At 36.7% G+C, this 19175-nt stretch overlaps 1 protein-coding gene across 1 annotated transcript in view; it reads left to right on the forward strand.

The window, feature by feature from the left end:
• Positions 1-6994: 6994 nt before the first annotated feature.
• ODAD2 (outer dynein arm docking complex subunit 2) overlaps positions 6995-19175 on the forward strand; it is a 67741-nt gene continuing 55560 nt past the window's right edge. The window contains exons 1-4 of the mRNA XM_066559667.1: positions 6995-7100; positions 9955-10160; positions 11584-11706; positions 11911-12049. Coding sequence (XP_066415764.1) covers positions 7089-7100; positions 9955-10160; positions 11584-11706; positions 11911-12049 — 480 coding nt within the window. The 5' untranslated portion in view covers positions 6995-7088. The remainder of the gene's footprint in view (positions 7101-9954; positions 10161-11583; positions 11707-11910; positions 12050-19175) is intronic.

The raw sequence follows: 19175 nt of genomic DNA on the forward strand, positions 1-19175 counted from the left end.
TTGCTTTGATTTTGTTTTGTTTTGCTTTGTTTTCTTTTAATTAAATCTCTACTACTTTGGAGAAAAGTATCACTGCTAAAGTTCCATTAATTTTTATAGTGTAAATTAAAATGCCTGATTTACACTGAAGCTTTAAAAGGCTGCTATATCCTTCTGACTGCTGCACAGAAACTGTATTAAATTTGTAGTTATAATCTGCTCACAAAATCCATTCAGCTCACCAATGAGCAAGTTTTAAAAGACACAAGTAGTTTCCATTGATACTGAATTGCTAAATTATTAAGGTCAGAACAATTAACTAGTTCTAGGAGATGCATTTAATCTGTACATGAAAAGGCACAGATATTATTTCTCCCTGGAAAAATATAGGCAAAATATGGCTTTTTTTTTTTTCAGGGAAGGATCACTCATAAAAATAAAGAGAATTAGCCATTAATGCTTTCTGTGTGTAAGGGTTGTACCAGTACATGAACAAATTAAGGTGTCTCATTGAGTCAATACTTTAGTGACTTTTCCTGTAAAAATCAGCATTTAAAAACAATTCCAAATTTATTCATATACTTAGAATAGTAAGAATTGAATATGCTTGAATATTCAGAATAGCTTTCCTGCTTCAGAATAGCTTTCTCCCTCAGTATTATTAAGCACACATATCTTTTTGCAAAAATTTCAAGGCAAAATATTACATGAAAAGAGAATTTAAGTTGATGATGCAAAAAAGATAATTTAGGGATTAGAAAGTAAAATCTTTGCATGTAATTATTCCCTCCTGAAGTATTACAAACCCAGGAAAAAACCACCTAAGTTTCACTGAAGTGACATACCACCATCTTAAAGCCCTTGATAACCTGACCTGTTTTTTTTTTTTTTCCAATGCTACAAAGAAAACAAATGAATGGATTTGCTGCATCTTTCAAAACCACAGTCCTCTAGCCTAGTATTCCAAATATTACTGTGACACAGTTATAGTCACCTAGTTATTACACCAGACTGATAATTTCTTTCAAATTATACTCAAAAATCTTCAAAAATCCTGGGTAGTAGTGAACAGAAACCAACAAAATGGAATAAATGGCCACCTACAAATAGAGGGAAGTCTACTAACACAGTTCACATTCTGAAATATTTTATTTTTTATTGATAGAAACTGATTAAATCACATTCAGTCTTGGACTGTAAAACATGAATCCCATCTGGAAACCATTTCTAAAAAAGAGCATCAGAATCTCTGTTATTGTCATTGTTCAGAAAATAATTGTGCAGATATCATCAATCTATCACTCATTAACCAAAATATTGTCCTTCCTTATTTTCTTTGAAGATTTTTGAGAAACTCTTTCTTTGCTAGACACCCATGCACGCCCTTGCACACCTCTGCCCCTTGCATGAAGTCCCATTTGAAAAATATCCTTTTCTGTTTCTTAATTTCTAGGCCCAAGAGAGTGTATTACAGAATGTCCAAGCCTGAAAAATCCTCACTGCAAATAATCTGTCATTTTTGAAGCAGTAATTACTCAGCAAACAAGATGTAAGTAGGGGAACACAACACAGAAATCAGAGACTGGGTGAAAAAGCAGTATCCTTTTCTTTCTGAAGATTAGGTTTTAAACATTGTTTTCCACAGAAGCTTGCTTAAAGAAAAAACATAACAATTCACCATGTCCTCTGCTGCATTTTGCATTCTCATGTACATCACCTCTTGAGCTGAAACCCTGCCTTTCCACAAAGCACTACTCCCCAGTTAAAAAAACCCCCAAACACACACAAAAACCAAAACACAACAACAAACAACAACAGATTACCAGCAATTAAGATGCATAAAAATGCTTGTTGAGAACTCCAGGCACCTAAATGGTGCCTTTGTACTGATACAAAATGAAATAAAAGCATTGTTCAACCCTTTACATCAAAACAGTAGGACTTGAGGATTTTTTGTGAATGCAAAAAATACTTACATATTGCAAGAAAGGCAAGCTAATGAGCAATAAAAGTAAATTGATGAATATTATATTGTTTTCTGCTGATTTTCAGCCTGTCTGACAAACTGCCCATGAAGCTGATCAGCTAAACTGCTGTTTAACAGGAGGACTAGCTGGTATGGTTGACCTTTTTTATTTTGCATAAGCCTCTACAATTTTTTTTACAATGGGTGTTACTGTTCTGCTTCAACAGTAATAATTTACACCCTCCTCTATAATAATGTGAGGAAAAATATACATGAGAAATTGCTTGCACATTCTGGCTGCAACTTTAAATTGTAAAAAAATTTCCACTTGCCTTACTCTCCATGTTAACAAATTCTTCATATTCCCCATTTCTTTGTGCCAGTAAGAAATGATCTCATCTTTTGTTACTGGCAAACATCTCCCCTACTGTTTTATAAAATGTCTTTTACATTCAAAATGTAAAAATAACAGAGAAAAAAAAACATTCCTACATAAATGTACTACTACTAGTTTACAGAACTAGCCAAACATGGTGCAAATGCCATCTCTGGGTGGATGCAGTTCCTGAGTGAGCTGTTTTTGAGAACACATTGCAGTTTTATTGCCTGAATTTTTTTTTTTTTTTGCACACTGATTTTGGGGCACCAAGAGAGTACTTTCATATTTCTTTAAATGATTACTTAATGTTTTAGCTTTCAGGCAAAATTTTCTTCCAAGATATCCATTTATACTCTTGTGGTAGGTAAATGAGGGAGTACCTAAGTACTAATTTTTCAGTGATAACTGATGTAGGAAAGCAAGAGTCCTTGTCATCCAGCAAGAAATGCCTGAATGTAGCCAAGGGAATAAGCCAGAGCTCAAATACCAATGCAGTAACTGCAGTAATGACTTGCTACAGCTGATACATGTCTGAAAACATGCAAAAAACTACAGAGAACAGAGACTACAAGCAGGAACAGAAATTGTTCATGTCAATTCATTATGTTCAAGACCACAACGCTCTATGAAATATGTTTCAAATTTAATATTAGATTCAAAAACTTCTTTGTAAAAGGGGAAGAGGATGGGGAGGATGGGGACCAAAACATAGAGACCACATGCTATAAATATTTCTTTTGTTTAAAAGTGTAATTTGATTTTATGAGGGCAAACTGCAATATTATATGCTCAAATCCTGCAGAAAGCTGCAAACTCATCAGCTGAAAATAAAAGTAATGGATTAAAAATTGGTTGATTTATTCAATTACAAGGTGACAACAATCCCCAAATGTGAAAACCAAATGTAATCCTAGAATGTAGTAGTTGAGGAACCTCCAAAAGAGATGAAGACTATTAATGCCATTGTAATGGAACTTGGTGAAAGGATCTTTAGAAACAGTGTTGAATCTATTTTATAAAAAAAGCTCAGACTGGAACACAGGGCAATAAGGGATACTAAGATGGTAAAAGAAATTAAGAACTTGCAGTCTGAGTCTTGAGGAACTGAACTGGTTTAGCCAAACAAAGTTAAATCTAGGAGAAAATATTTTAACTCAGAAAATGTGTGTAAAATCTGTGGAGGAAAAGTAGCTGTTGAAAATAAGGTAAAAAAATGACGTTTGTACAAGAAAAAATACACAAAAACTAGCCATACAAATTGAGGTTATAAATTAAATCAGATGGCTTCTAGGCTTCAGATTATTTAGAGCAATCTTCCAGGAGAAATGCTACGCTACAAACTCAGCATTTGCCAGCCACAAAGAAAAAAGGGGGAAACCTCTGACTCTTGAGCATTCATAGGCATTGCTTCTAATACCAGATCCCAGCAGCATTCCTCACTGCTGGCTTGCAGAATCTGCTCTGCCTTTTCATTTTCTGACTTACCTGTTCCCACAGAAAGTTCCACTGCTAGCTAAACCAGAGCTAGTTACCAAAGCTCCTTTTATGGCCAGCGGAGATGCACAGCCTTTGAGGGCACACCATCCCATTTATCTCTGCCATTGAAATATCTTTTCTTCTTGCAGTTCAGTGGAAGAGAGTGATCTCATTTAGGAATTCTATTTCTTACTCCACCGACTTCTTGCTTAAAATACTCAGCTCTGTGTGAAAACTCACTGTCTTCACTCCCCACCACCCATGACTTTTATTCCCTTTCACATTTTGTTTCTTGCACCTTCTGCCCTCAAAATCAATTTTTAAAGAGTCATTGCTTCAGTAAAATGAAGAGATTTAATCGCTTCTGGAAATGCATTCATACATAGTATTCATACATATACAGAAAAGAAATTGCATTAAGTGTTTAACCAGGCTTTTAACTAAAAAAATTCTCTTTCAGTTTAACCTAATAAAATTAGTAATTTTCTATCTTCTCTAAGTTAAACAAGTAAAGCAAGAAAAGCCAATGCTATTCTTAAACCATTGCTGTGCAGACTGCATGTACTTATACATGGTTACTGCTTGAAAGTTTTGGTAAGTAAAATCTATATGGACAGTCATCGCCATGCAAAAAAGTGCATTCGTCCCATACTGTAATTCTTTGAGATACACCCCACATACATCCCATGACCTTCCTCACTATTAGAAGTTTCTTATCCAGCTGATTTCTCAGTAGGTAAAGCAACTCTTGGCTCTGTTGGCTCTGTGGTGTTGGAAGCTGGGTACTTCTGCTGGGCTGTCCTCAAAAGGATTATTTTCCTGAGCCTTCAGAAGGACACATCCACTGTAGTGCTGACCAGAGCTTCCTAACCTCAGTCAGCAAGTAGTCATTCAGTGGTCATTCCTTCCTCAGTCAAATCTAAGTCAAATTTTTACAATCTGATAGGGATTTTGATGGCAAATAGCAGAACTGGAGAGGTAATTTACAAGTGGGAAGTCAGAGAATATAATTCTTTTGGGCTCAGTGGTATAAAAGAAGAGACAATGCATGATGAGTTCAGTAGGAACTTTGTAACAAAAATTTATCCAGAGCGATGGCTCATTTAACAACATATGGACTAATAAAAGAATTTGGGGAATAATGTAGATTTCCATTCTGTGTTTGGGGCTGTCTATTTGTGCATGTACAGTGCTGTGTGTTCTCAGTATGTGAAAGGAGTTTATTCACTAGCACTGCCCATACCTATTTCTTTCACTTCCTTCAACAAACATAAATTATACATTTCCTTTAACAATAAGCGTTTCAAGCATGATCTGTCACACTGCCTCAAGAACTAGAAGTGGTCAATCTTAACCTTTATTAATTAAAGCTGTTTTCCTGTAACCGCTGACCGAAGGGAAAGGTTTCATCTGTACTGGCTAAAATTCAAGCTAAAAACCGTTGGGTGCTCTTCTTTAACCTCTGGTGCAAGGTAACTCTAATTACTGCATTGTTTAACTCTACACCGAGGGCACACAGCCCGCTCCACGAGTTCAAATGTCGCTCCCCTTCCCTTCGGACGAGGAATGCCGGCCGGGGCCACGGCTGCTGCCGCTGTCCCGGTAACGCCGGCCCGTCCCCACGGCAACGCCGCCGGCCATGGCGGGGCGAGGCGCGGCCGGCCCGGGGCGAGGTGAGGGCCGAACGTGGGGCGGGCTGCGTGCGACCCCCGGGCTCCGCTGTGTCCCTGCTCCGGGCCCTGGGCTCCCGGCTCCCTCCCGCTCCCAGCCCTGACCCTGCCCCACGCTCCCAGCACGGCCGAGGCCGCCCCGGGCCCCCCGCACTCGGCCTCCCCTCGGCCTCCCCTCGGCCTGTCCGGGGTGGGCGGACGGGGCTGCCCCGCTGTGTCCGCCATTCGGGGACAGCGCCGGGGATCCATGGGGCCGTGTCTGTCCACCTGTACGGGGGGGTTTGAACAGGAGGATCTCTTTGCTCCAGCCTCAGGAGGCCAAGGGGGCCGTGTGTGTCCCCCTGCACAGGGCTTTGAACAGGGGGATCCTTTTGCTCCAGCTTGGGGGGGCCATGGGGCCGTGTCTATCCGCCTGCACAGGGCTTTGAACGGGGAATCCTTTTGCTACAGCCTCAACAGAGGTCTCCTGCTGTCGGGTGACGACATTTCTAGTAGTAACGGGGAATAATCAGTGTTTGCACCCATTTCTTTAAAATTTGCAAGTTATAAAGTCCCCCTTTCCCTCTTCAGGGATTTAAATGAGTTAAAATAATCTATTTGCTCCTAGATAGGTGTATTTCAAATCACAGCAGCCACAGCATATTTGACCATTTGAGAGCTCGGTTTGTGACAGGGTCTCCTTGCCAAGGTGGGCTTAGGTGACACTGCTAGCACTGTTTGATTAATCTTTAAATAACAGTTCTTCAGCTATTCCTGTTTAAAGGCCCTGTGGGTACCTTTGTGGATGCCTCGCTAGTGCCTCATTGCTCTTGGTCTGAGGTGCTGTATTATTATGTGGGGCTAGTAGAGCTTGCTTTGGTCTTTTTATAAATGATAAGCACTTCTTTCTTCTTTCAGAAGAAGCTTTTTAGAAATTACTGCTCTCTTTTCTCCTTCTTTTCATTTTGGCTCCCTTCTTCCTCTTGGATGGGTTTTGGTTAGACCCTTACATGTGTTAAATAGTGACCAGAGCTCTTACATTGATTTTGAAGAGAGACTGGTGCCTGTCAGGCATAACTCCACAAACTGATTTCGTAAGAGTTGAAAAACCCAGGGAAATTTTGACTTGGCACATTTTTAATAGATAAAGCTCATAAAGCTCAGGCTGCCAGGTCTCGTTATTTTCTGTGCCTTTTAGACATCTGCCATACTGCACACAAAGCTCATATTTACTTGATTGTTTCCCATAAACCATAAATTCTTTTCAGTGGAACTACACAGGGTACAATTAACTGATGGTTATTGCCTGCAAAATCCTGTGTAATATCTTGATCATCTGTTGGGGTCCATGGAGTGATCCATGAGTCTTTAAGAAGAATTTGTGAAGTTTGGTCAACTTTGCTGAGCATGAGACTTCTTTATCTAATTCATTACAATATGGCCTTGGTGCTGCTCTTTTGCACTGTTTTATAATGCAGATTAAATTACCTGTGTAAGGCATAACTATTAACAATTTTAAATGTATTCTTTTTTTTAAGGGTCAGCTAAAGGGTAAAGATATTGACTATGAAAGAAAAAGGGAGCTGTATACAGACATAGTCACATTTTTAGGGGGAGATCACCTAGATTTGTAGAAAATATGGCTAAACAGGTATGTATTTATTGTTACTTGGTATACTTTGTGCAAATGTACATTGGTAAGAATTACATTGTAAACCTGGCTGAACGTTTATGTTCTTTATCAAAGATAAATCTATGACTAAATGAAGAATTTTGAAGACTGGAGTGCTTTTTAAAGTTATTATGTTTCAGTTTTTAAAAAATAATTTTCTTTTGTAAACAGCAAGTAGTGCACGATTTCATGTGTTGCTCTATCATACTCTTTGATGGGGTTTGATCCAACATGTGAGGTCACCTTCTAGTTTTGCATGAAATGTTTTGTCTGTCTTCTGGTCTTGTTCTTTATGGAGCAGTGGAAATGTTAAAGCAGGAAAATGTGATATCTGTATGGAAAAGGTCAGCTTTTTATTACAGTATTTTTCTGTGACGAAAACCACTTAATTTTTTATTTTCATTCTTTGTAACCCAAACATAAATAATTGCCCAACTTTCTTATGAGAACTGCCTCATTTAAATATCAGAGCTGAGAGTTAAGTTAAGCTTACACACTTTATCTTGATTCAGACACTGTAAAATGCAAGTGTTTTGGTTTTTATCTAGAGCCCTATACTAGCTAGAATCACACATTACCAGTACAATTTTAGTTGTTTCCTTGTTCCTGATAAAACTATTTTTTTTTTTAGATTTCTAGTGTGGTTTTAACAGATTACTTGGAGGTAAAATTCCACACAGGCCAAAACCTGTCAAGAGTTTCATTGTGGTTATTTATATGCAATTTTAATTATTGCAAGAAAGAAGTAATTAACAGCAAAATTTCCTTATCCTCTAGTTCTGGTTTTCTGGGATGTAGGGCTGATACTTATTTTTTTGAGATACAGATATTTGACAATTTTGAAAGAACAGAGCATTCCAAGTCATACACATATAGTATATGTAGTTTATATTAACTACTGTTAATATATATAAACTATATGTAGTTAACTATAACTATATAGTTTACTATATGTAGTAAACTATATGTACATAAACTATATGTAGTTTATATTAACTACTGTTAATATAAACTAGTATAGTAGTTAATGTTATGCCTACATACTGATTTACACTTCCTAAATAGGACAACATATGAATTTTTTTAGACATTGGTTTAATTTATTTCCAGTTATTTGGCTTCATTTGATGATCATGAAAGGTAAAATCTGGTAACATTTTGCTGTTTTTTCAGATCTAATCCTAAATGTTAATATAGAATAATGTTACTATTGATGATAACATGCCTTTATTTACTACTTTTCTGCCCTTATGAATATATTGTAACTTTTTAAGTTACACTTAATAAGTCACACTTATTAAATTAGAGCAAATAAACAGAACTTACCCTGTTTTCCTTCAATTTTCATGTAATTCATACACTCATTATTCCCTGGCTGTGTAAATAAGTTTATGCAGAAGAGTATACATTATACCTTTTAAATGGTTTTGGAATTTCATATCATCTTGCCTTGCTGAGGAGCTGGTGTAGTACATTCTGCTTTCTATGACTGGAATTTAAACAAGTTAATATCATAGAGCTGCAGAGCATTTGTACCTGTGGGAAAATCTTCTCTGTCCTAGAACTATGAAATGCAGAGAAAAGCTGTTTTCCAAGTTTGACTAAATGAAGTAAAATATGAGTGGAAATAGTTTTGATTTATTTTCTGAGGAGAGGAGAGCTTCAAAAAGCTCATTACATACACATATATTGCAAAACCAATTAACTTTTATAATATCTGCCTGGCCTTGTTTAAGCTAACGTTCAGAATCGCTGTGTTGGCATATAGTGCTGTAGCAAACATGCTTTTTAAAGTATGCTTAACTGATCAAGCTACAGCACCAATTCCCCTGTGATTTATCTCGTTTAACATGTGCTAAATTGTCTTGTCTGGAGTACATTTTCAGAATGAGAGCATTAGCATGAGTTAGTTTGGAATTAGACACTTGAGTTGGCAAGGCTTCAACAGCCGATTCTCATCAGGGACCAGTGGAAAACAGACCCTGCTGTGACAGTCTCCTTAAAACTGCCTTGAATCAGGCACACAAAGGAATGTCTTCACCTATCTGGGACTGACAGCTGCGACAACAACAATAATAATAATAAGTACCGATCATATGCTGACTTTCCTGTAAAAATTGAGTGTGTTCCAATAGAGAGTAAGAGTTGACAAGAGTCCTCTCTGTTCTGTACATTATTGATTAGCCATGGTACTAGACACTGACAGCTGAAGGATTGGTAGGTGCCACTCAGCTCCATTCTTGTATGTGACTTGTTCAACAGTTTTGCCCTGAGACACAGAAGATGAAAAAAATTGAATGGAATGTGTTTATATTAATTCTGAACTATATCAAATTAAATTACTTGGAACTGAAGTCTAGCAGTTTATGATAGTCTATTTTCAGTTTTATGTTCATTACTTTTTTTGTGGGAATTTTTTGTAAATCCTTTATGCAGGGAAATAGTTTTTATGTAAATGTTCTGTTGAAAGCAGAAAGCTGACTTTGCATGTCTAAATCTTAAAACTCATTTGGATCTAGGTTCTTTAAAAGTGCTTGTGTCACAGATTTTTGACATATTAAAAATCAAACAACACCAAATATTCAAAAATGTTCCTGAAATTCCAAATTTATCAACTTGATTTACATAAAAAACTCCAACTTGCATTTGATAACTGCTACTTTTTAAATTAATGTTTTGTTCTTTTAAAGACAATATAATTTTATGCTTAGAATCTTATTCTACATTTAATGCATGCAATTTTTAAGCACTAGAATTTTGCTTATAACTTACTGTTTTAATATTCATTATTCATATAGCAATATGAGTGACAAACCATGTCTCCTTTTACTAGGAATATAGTATGTCTAAAGAACCAGCACACAAGAAGAATTATCAGCATGGTGAAGGTGCTGAGATTTCTGGCCAATCACAGAGCCTTCATGATCTTACAGAAAAGACTGAACGTGAGAAAGGGAAAAGTTCTTCAGCAGGACCCACTGACCATAGGTTAAAACCAAATATGAAATGGAAGAGCAGTGGGCTTTCTGCTTCCCAAAGGTAAGTAATTTTCTTTAAAATTGAATTTGCCTATAGATTTATCCAAACTGTGCTAATGATAGGGATGCATGTTACAGGTCTCCATTATTGTCTTAACTTAGGAGGAATAAAACAAAGCCTACTACATATTAATTTCTAAGGACAGAGTTTGGACCACCAAAGAGAATTCTCAGGTTTTTTCTGTCATGTGACAACTTTGATGTTGTTACGTCATTTCCACAGCAAGGCACGGAAGGAACTTGCAATCATCTGCAGTACTGGTTCTCCAGGACTGTGATATCATCATATTTTTTGGTGTAAAATGACTTTTAAAGCAAGACTGATTAGAAAAACTGATCTAAACCACACTTTCTGAGCGAGGTGAAAGAGGTCCTGGATGGAAAATCAGAATGACTCTTGTTACTGCCACTTGATTTTGTATTATATGAGCTCCTTCTCTAGCTCTGCTTAGCAATGATATTCACTGATGAGATTATCTCAATGTTTGAACACTCAAAAGAGAGTATACATATATTGTATATTGTTGGATTTGTCTTCTGAAAATAGTCCTCTCTTTTGATTTCATGTTTCCTGATTTTGTGTAAGTGGAGGAAGAATATCTGCAGAAAAGCCTTTCAATGTCATCCTACAAAAAATAGTATCTTTCTCAAGTCTACCAATTTAATAAGTTGCAAGAAACATTTTAAGAGATTTTGGATGTGACTTATGGTTAACAGTTAGGAAGAAATTGGCTTTCCAGACCAAGAGCTAACCTTTTTCCACAGTTATTGATGAAGTCTTGATGTAGTGAAATTGACTGCAATCATAAGTAATATTCTCTTTTTTTTCTTGGGACTGTGATAGAGTGACTAGCTCAGGCTCAAAAAGACATTTTGCTTTCACAACATTGTTATTTTGGGACAAAAAAAAGGACCAAAGATTGTGGCCAGTTGAAAGTAGGTTCTTTGGAATATGAGGAAAGTAATATGTGTTGTATTCAGCATGATCAAAGCTGTGGAACATCTAAGTGTGTGGAAGAATTAGGCAGACAAAAGTGCCTGGAAATAAGATGACTAGAGGAGAAGAAGAAAGATACAGAAATTCTCATCTGGGGATGGTAAATAGGAAACAGATAGTCACTGTCTGTTCTAGGACAAAAATAAGGGCATCAAATTAAAATGAGCCAGTGAGATCGTTCAGAACAAAGGGAGAGATGCCTTCATATGCCACATAGCTAAGCACTCACATTCTTTGCCAGAATATACTAAATTCATTTGTTTATGTGAGTTCAAAAATCAACCAGAGACATTTATTGAATTCTTCATCCATTCAAAACTGTTAATGCATGGACAATCAGGAGTTTTCTGAATCACAGTATGCTGAAGAATATTCTGGAAAAAATAATTTCTGTATTTTTTTTTTTTTTTAATAAACCCAAATCCAGTAGTGACAAGGTTCCAAAAAAATGCTCTGAAGGAGAAGGGAAAAGTAGAACTGGAACTCTGACTACAAAAAAGAAAGCCAGTGGCAAATCTAAATCGGTTAAAATTCAAGAAACTTCGAAATGGTATGGATGACTTATTTTTCCTTCCTCAATTTTTTAATTTTTATTTTCCCTATCTACAGTAATTATCACTATACTTACCATTTGGTAATATTAGTTGTATTTTTCTAGTTATTAGGCAGTGTTGTCATACCTGTTTGAAATATGCTTGTCCATATTATAGTTTATAACTATTTGAAATTGGTGATTCTGTTTATTTATTTTTAGTAAAGTATCAATCAGCCTTGAAGATAGTGAAAGTTCCTCAGAGACTGATGAGGATGAGCAGCCTGTACGTCGTCAGGAAGGAAGCACCGATTTGTCAGCAGAATACTGGGGAATTCAAAAACTTGCAAAATATGTAAAAGTGAGTAAGCATTGATAAATTGTATAAAAAGTAAAAAAGTTACATTTGAGGAGACCAGACCAGTTCCTTATCTTTTCCTCTTTCGTTATACTTTAGTATAGCCCTGTGGTGTAGTATTTTCAAATCCTGGAACTGTGGACTTTCCTATCACGCACTTTTTAATCTGCTGGTTTTGGCTTATATAGCCCTTTAGATTAAACCATCTGTTCAGTGTTATTTAAAACGTAAGATGGCATAATCTCTTTATTAATTATTGGGTTTCTGTTTTGCTTTTTGTATGAAACTTTCCAAGAGATTTCTTTATGTGGATAATAACTTTCAAGAGTTTTTATTAAAACTGAATAGTTGCCTAAAGTCTTTCATCAACTGTGATTAATGCATGTCTGAAATAATTCTAACATGGTCTTGTGTCTGGATAGATGCTTTAGTGGACAGGAAAATGTATGATAAAAAGGCATCTTCTAAAACAAACCAAGAAAACGTTTTTACACAGACTTGTTGAAAATCTTTTGGAACCTATAAATACAGATAGTTAGAATTCCTAATATGTCTGAAATGGATCAAAACCCCAACAACCCTTTACTATTCTGGAAAACTCTAATTATGTTTTTCCCTCAGGAGAAGTTCCTTTACAAGTTCGTACTGGAATTTATGTTCTGTTAAGTTGCTAATAAAAGCACTGGCTTATTTATTTTTTTGAGTGCAGCTACAGAGAATGCACATCTGACAGATACAATGATGGTGTTGGCTTTTGGTGCAGCAGAAAGAGCAAGTCATATGAGGAGCAGCTGAGGGAGCTGGGCTTGTTTAGCCTGGAGAGAAGGAGGTTCAGGGGTGAGCTCATCACTCCATGCAACTGGTTGAAAGGAGGTTGTAGCCAGGTGGGGGTCAGCCTCTTCTGCCAGGCAGCCAGAGATGGGACAAGAGGACATGACCTCAAGATATGCCAGGGGAGGTTCAGGCTGGACATCAGGAAGAATTTTTCACTGAAAGGGGGGTTAAGCATTGGAACAGGCTGTCCAGGGAAGTTACCACAACAGTGGAGTCACTATCCAGGAAGTGTTCAAGGAATGACTGGATGTGGCCCTTGGTACCATGGTTTAGTTGACATGGCAGTGCTCAGTCAAAGGTTGGACTTGATGATCCTGAAGATCTTTTCCAACCTTTGTGATTGTATGATTGATTTTACAATTAAAATTACTGGTGAGGAATAAGCAAAGTTTTGGCTCCTCACAGTCCTTTTAAGTATTGTAGAAGAGTAACTCAGTCTTTTAAAATGTGTTCAGAGTACTCACACTGCTTGTTTTCAGTTCATGTCTGTGGGGCCTTGCTAGTGGACCTGGCAAAGAGACACAGACAAACGCAGATAATACAAGCCTGTCTACATTTATCTTTTCTAGGTTGGACCTCTGTATTTTTGTCATTTTGGCTATCGCAAAATAACCCTTTGCAAATGTAACTTTGAGCATGTAACTTGCTCAGCTATTCCTAATGCTGAACACAGCATGTACACATTTTGTATTATAGAATTCTTCCTACTCACAGTTCAACAGGATGCTTTCAAACCTTTCAGTTTGTTAATAGCTTGCTTCTCTCTGTGTTATGAAGCAACTCTTTGTACTTTTCAGAGAGCTCAGAGAAACAAGCATGCTACTTTTTAGTAAAGACCCAAGGTCCTCCTGGAGAAGATACTTGAAATTCATTTCTGTTGATGAATTCCCACTAATCTTTTAATTGGCCCATTTATGTACCACCCTCTTTACTGACAAAGATCTTCTCTCCTGATTATTTAATTCTCAAACTCCCTTTCCTCTCTTGATCCTTCATATAGTTGGGTTTAGATTTTAGTATCGAACTTAAATCAGTATTGAAATTCATATCTACATTTGCATAAAACCATTCTGTAAGAAGAGTGAGAATGACAAATAGGAAAGTACATTTTTAATGCACCTCTCTTTTAGAAATTGACTTTATTTTGTTCCAGCTATCAATACAGAAAATTACATAATGATTTAGAACTAGGAAATGACAGGGCAGCCTTTTTGATCAGACAGTGAGTACCCATTAAGAAGTTTATAATATAGATTTCAATAATACGAAAAGGTTTTGTTGTGAAAATTAAAATATATACTTCTTTACATATTCATGCACACCTGAGTCTTCCAATAGTTCTTTAAGTTAGATATAAATTAAACTCAGTATTTGAAGATAAAATAGTTCTGCGAAAATAGTTCCATGTTCATTCTTAGTTGCATAAAGCAAGAACTCCCTAGTGTCAGATAAAGCTGAAAAGAGATGCCTCAGTGCCATACCACAGACAGTGGTTGAAATGTTTTATTGATGGAGTGCTACTTTAGCTTGCACATGGAATTCATTTTAATTCAAGTATAAATACTGCACTTCTGGCCAGACTTGGGAGATTTTTTGGCATTCTTGTTGTTCATGTAGGCAAGTGTTCATGACACATGCAACGTAAGAGAAAATAAATTTATGACTGTGTTATTTAAGTATCTACAAGCATATTTATATAGAAGCACAAATTTCAAAGGGCTTGTGTTGTTTGCCCATCTGAAAAAATCAATAAAATGCCTTAAAGAATAGTTGATCAAGATACCAAGAAAGTGCAATAATTTGTAGATGCAATGATTTTTCTAATATCTGTTTAAGTTAATGGGAATCCCAATTCAGCAAGACTCTGTAAAAGATCAATTTGCAAACAAGAAACTCCCATAAAACCTGAAAGATACCTAGTTTTTCTATAATGTTAGATTGTCATTAAATGTTAAAGAGATAGTTGCTGTTTGTATAAAGCAAACTTGCAAGATCCTGTGAGTTGTGCCTGTAGGCTCTGTACATGTATTCCTCTTCATGGAGAGAAAATTCCAGTGCTGGGGAAATTCCCTTCTGACTTTTTGCCCTTCTCCACTCCCTTTCCTTTCCGGGAAAGAGTATCCATGTTGGAATTGTTCCGCTGGGAAGCAGCTGCTTCTGTGGTCTGGCTCCTTGTCCTACCTTCAGGCTTCCCAGAGCTATGCAGCAGGAGCTGGAGCATGTGTGTTCCTGCCATGCCTCCCCATCGACTTAGCAATGAGCAGCAAAATAGATCAGTGAGCTTGTGATGGCCTTGTGTTAGACATCCTTTGGGGCCAGAGTAGATAAAATGGGAGTGAGGTGCTCTGTAGGTGTTTGTAACAGTGAGATTCACCCAGCCTACTTCCAATTTGACATTATTTATTAAATTGGCACTTCTGAAGAATTGGATTTCTAGAGGAAGGACTACATTTTACACCTGAAAAATTTTAGGAGTAGGGGTCATCTTTTTCAATTATCCTTTTACTAGAAATGGGGAACATCAGGTAGAAATGCAGAGTCTTCTTTGTGGCAGATCTGGGGCTGTTCGCTGGAAAAAAACAAAAAGAAAAAATGGGTGAGAGCTGGGCTTTGTGCTGCTCACACAGCTGACTATTGCCAGTTTTATGATAAAACTGAGATGTTAATGGGTGAATTGGGCTGGTGACTGTGCCAGGAATAATGCCAACATCCAGAATAAATATTTAATCCCTTAAGCCCTTGTGCTGCTTGACCTTGGCTCCCTGTAAGGGCATGATTCAGATGTACACCTATGCCAGGATGAAGATGAACAGAATTCTGCAGGACCACGTCAGTTACAGAATTCATCCTTCAGTTTCTTATGTGGAAAGTCATTCTACTCTTGGCTATATTTCAGGATTACGCTAGTGAAACCAGTCAAATCTCACACTTCATGTAATATATTCTTTAATTTCATATCTGTTTGGAATTACTCCAGTGCAAAAGACCTCATTCCCAGAACAGCATTGTGTTTCTTTTCTACTTTGGAATCATAGATGGACAAATCTGCTGTCTCTCCCTGGCTGTTTGTGCCCTGTGCCAGGCCCAGGAGCTGGAGAAAGGCTATGGCACTGCAAAGGAGCCAGGAAGGATGTTCCCTGAGAGTGGCATTGAGCAGCAGCTCCCAGGTGCCCATGTGCAAATGAGAATTGTGTGGTTTAGCAGCTGATGTATACAGCAATTTTTTTATGAGAACCAGTTATAAATTTATGGCACTTGTGAAGCCATTGATGTGGCTTGTAGATTTTTCTCAAAATTTACAGCAGTAGAGTACACAGTATTTTTGAACTGCATCATGAAAAAGTATAGCTCTCTTAAGTTGTAATGGTATTGGAAACATTCCATATTATTAAGATTATACTAGTGCTCATTATAAAAATTTTAATCAGTTTCATGAGCCATGTATTAAGAAATCAGTTGCATTTTGGGATTAGCAGAAAAGTAATTCCATTTTATTCTAATATACAGGACCTCAGAAAAAGACACAAACATCCCACCCTAAGGAATACAATGGATCTTCAAATACTAATTGTTTAAAGTGAAAGGTCTAAAATCTCTGTTGGTTATGGATGTTCCCATAGTCTTGAAATCTGGCCCTGTGTGTATGATGGATACAAATGTTAGGATCTAATAGCAAGACTAAAAGTCCCTAATCTGTGTAGGACATATATTGCACATCAAAGCTTTTTCTACAATCTGTGGACAAGAGTGAAATGCTTTTTCTTTATAATATCTTATTGGCAAGACTTACACGAGATTAGGTTTTAGCTAGTAAGTACATAATAAGCATATGTAAGTGCATGTAAAATATTTTTGTACATGTAGTAACTTTGTGTAAGGCCTTTTTTCAGGACTGACCACTTTGACCAACTCACCGTATTAGTAAAATGTCCAACCACAAATCTTTTCCCTTCTTTATGAAAGTATAGGCGGGGTAATCTGAAGGAGGTTTTCAACTGGATGGAAAGGTAAAGATGAAAAATAAATTTTGCTTTAGTTTGGCTAAGAATGTTACTTTTCAGAAGATAACAAATGAATGTGACATAATCATGTGCCACCTGCTAGTGTTTCATGGCACATGTTTGGCTCACCCGTCAGCCTTGGCAAACCTGTCAGCCTCTATATCACTCTTCTCTACTGTTCATTAATATCTCTTGCTCCCATCTTCCAGTATTAGCCAAAATTTTATCTTAAAATTCAGTAAAGAATGTGATTACTGGGAAAAAAAAGGAAATAAAAATATGTGAAAAATTCAATTTATAGTTAAGATATGTATTTCCTAACAACCTTGATAGTGCTGATCATGAAAAAGAAATATTTTTATGATAACTTTACTAGGTAGGAAATATTTGGCAAATGGTGAACTCTCAGATTATTATTATAATTGGCAACTTTGAAGCATTGGAATAGCTCCCTGTTCAAAATACCATGCAATCATTCTTCATCCCAAGAGACATATAAAATTCATAACAACCAGTTGAATTTTGACCATTAACACCAATACCAACTCTGATGAATTTCTGTGTAGTGAAGGTTTAATTAATGTTCACAGGGTCACACATTCCTTAGAGTTTCATAGCTGATGAGATGAAAGTCAGTCTAGAAAAAAAGAAAAAAAAAGTAAACAGAATTCTGTAAAAAAGAGAAAGAAGAAATAGTAGACGAAAAATAAAAGACTGAGGAAAAGAATGTAAAATAACTTAAGTGTGATTCTCTTCTTTCTGCAGGGTTGTAGTCTATGATGAAAGCAGGTAATGAAATTAATGAGCGATGGCTTTGACACCATAACTGTAGTACCTCTAAAATAGTAGTAAATTGTCTCAATTGTCTCAATCTGACTTCAGATTTTATATTCATGAAGTAGATAATCAAATTGTTATGTTTCCTAAATAATTAGGATGTGATTGTGTCTGAAAGGTAGCAAGAGTTTTAAGTAGTGAGAGCAACATTCTGTGTTGTTTTTAAATGTTCCACATTGCTCTAGGCTCAGTTGAATCAGAGCTCACTCTACACACTGTTATTCCAGAAGTACGCCTGTGCTTCAGCCATGTCTTCACCCATATTTGTTTTTCCTATGCTCTCACTAAGACCTGTTTCTAAGTTTGTTTTATTTCTCCAGAGAACACCTGTCTCTTAGGTTTTCATAAACTATTGCTATAATTTTGTTTTCTTTGCAACATTTTTTTGGCTAGTTTCAAATGACACTGCCTCTTCTGTCTGTTCAGTGCTTATGAAGCTTCCACAGTGTGCAGGCTTTCCAGCAGCCTGCAGAGGCAACAGTCCTTCCTAGTTCAACCTCATTAACTTTTCTCCTCAGATTCACATCCACTGGTTTCCTAAGTTTGCTGGATACCTAAAATTAAAATGGCTCTAATAGCATTAATGCTCTTATCCTCTTTCTGAGCCAAGTACTAGAAAAAGTCAGAATTGCTTAGGCAGGTCTAACACAGTCACACAAGATCAGTAGCACATCTGTGTTATGGACAGCAAAGGTCTCATCTCCAAGTCTCCAGTCAGGGTTTACAGTGCTATATTACTGTTAACAGTAGTGCTGTTTGTGTAGGGTTTTTTCTTTTTAAAAATTAATCCTAGACCCTTTTTCCTTTCTCATTCAATTCTATTTGCTTCTAATTTCTACAATGTTCTTTTAAAACACCTATGTGCTTTATTTTCCTCAGATGAAGTGCCCTTACAAAATTGTCCAGATGCATCTGGGGAAGAAATAAACTCCTAAACTGAAAATTTCACAATGGAGTAGAAGATAAACTTGCACTGTTAAGATATTATATGTTATTTTGGCCAGGTTTTCTGTGGTTTTGGGGTCACCATTTCACTTCTTTCCAAGTCTGAGGTTTAAGAAGTTACTAGGAAAATATTCTGTTATTACCAGTCCAAGGAAGTAAAAGTTCATATGTTTGCACATGAACTGTTAGAGTTTTGCCTCCTCTATAGTAGAATCCAATTTCTGTGAATCAGAAAAGGAAAGCTAACAGAATGGGTACATGTCTTGGAAGAGTTTTCAAGAGTGAATCAATACTTGCCTAACAAAACCTCCTGATTCACGCAGAAAATAATAGACATCCTTTTGTTTGGAAACTAATTTCTTTTCAATTTCATAAAATATGACAATTTAAACTCACTGTATGGGGGTCATGACATATATGTCAATTCTGCCACTGTGTAGGATCAGGGTCAAGGTATCAATCTTCAACTAAAACAGTGCAGCTTCTGTGCATTGTTGTAGTCCAGTGTGAAT

This window comes from Molothrus aeneus, chromosome 1, assembly GCF_037042795.1.
Source record: "Molothrus aeneus isolate 106 chromosome 1, BPBGC_Maene_1.0, whole genome shotgun sequence".
Taxonomy (NCBI): domain Eukaryota; kingdom Metazoa; phylum Chordata; class Aves; order Passeriformes; family Icteridae; genus Molothrus; species Molothrus aeneus.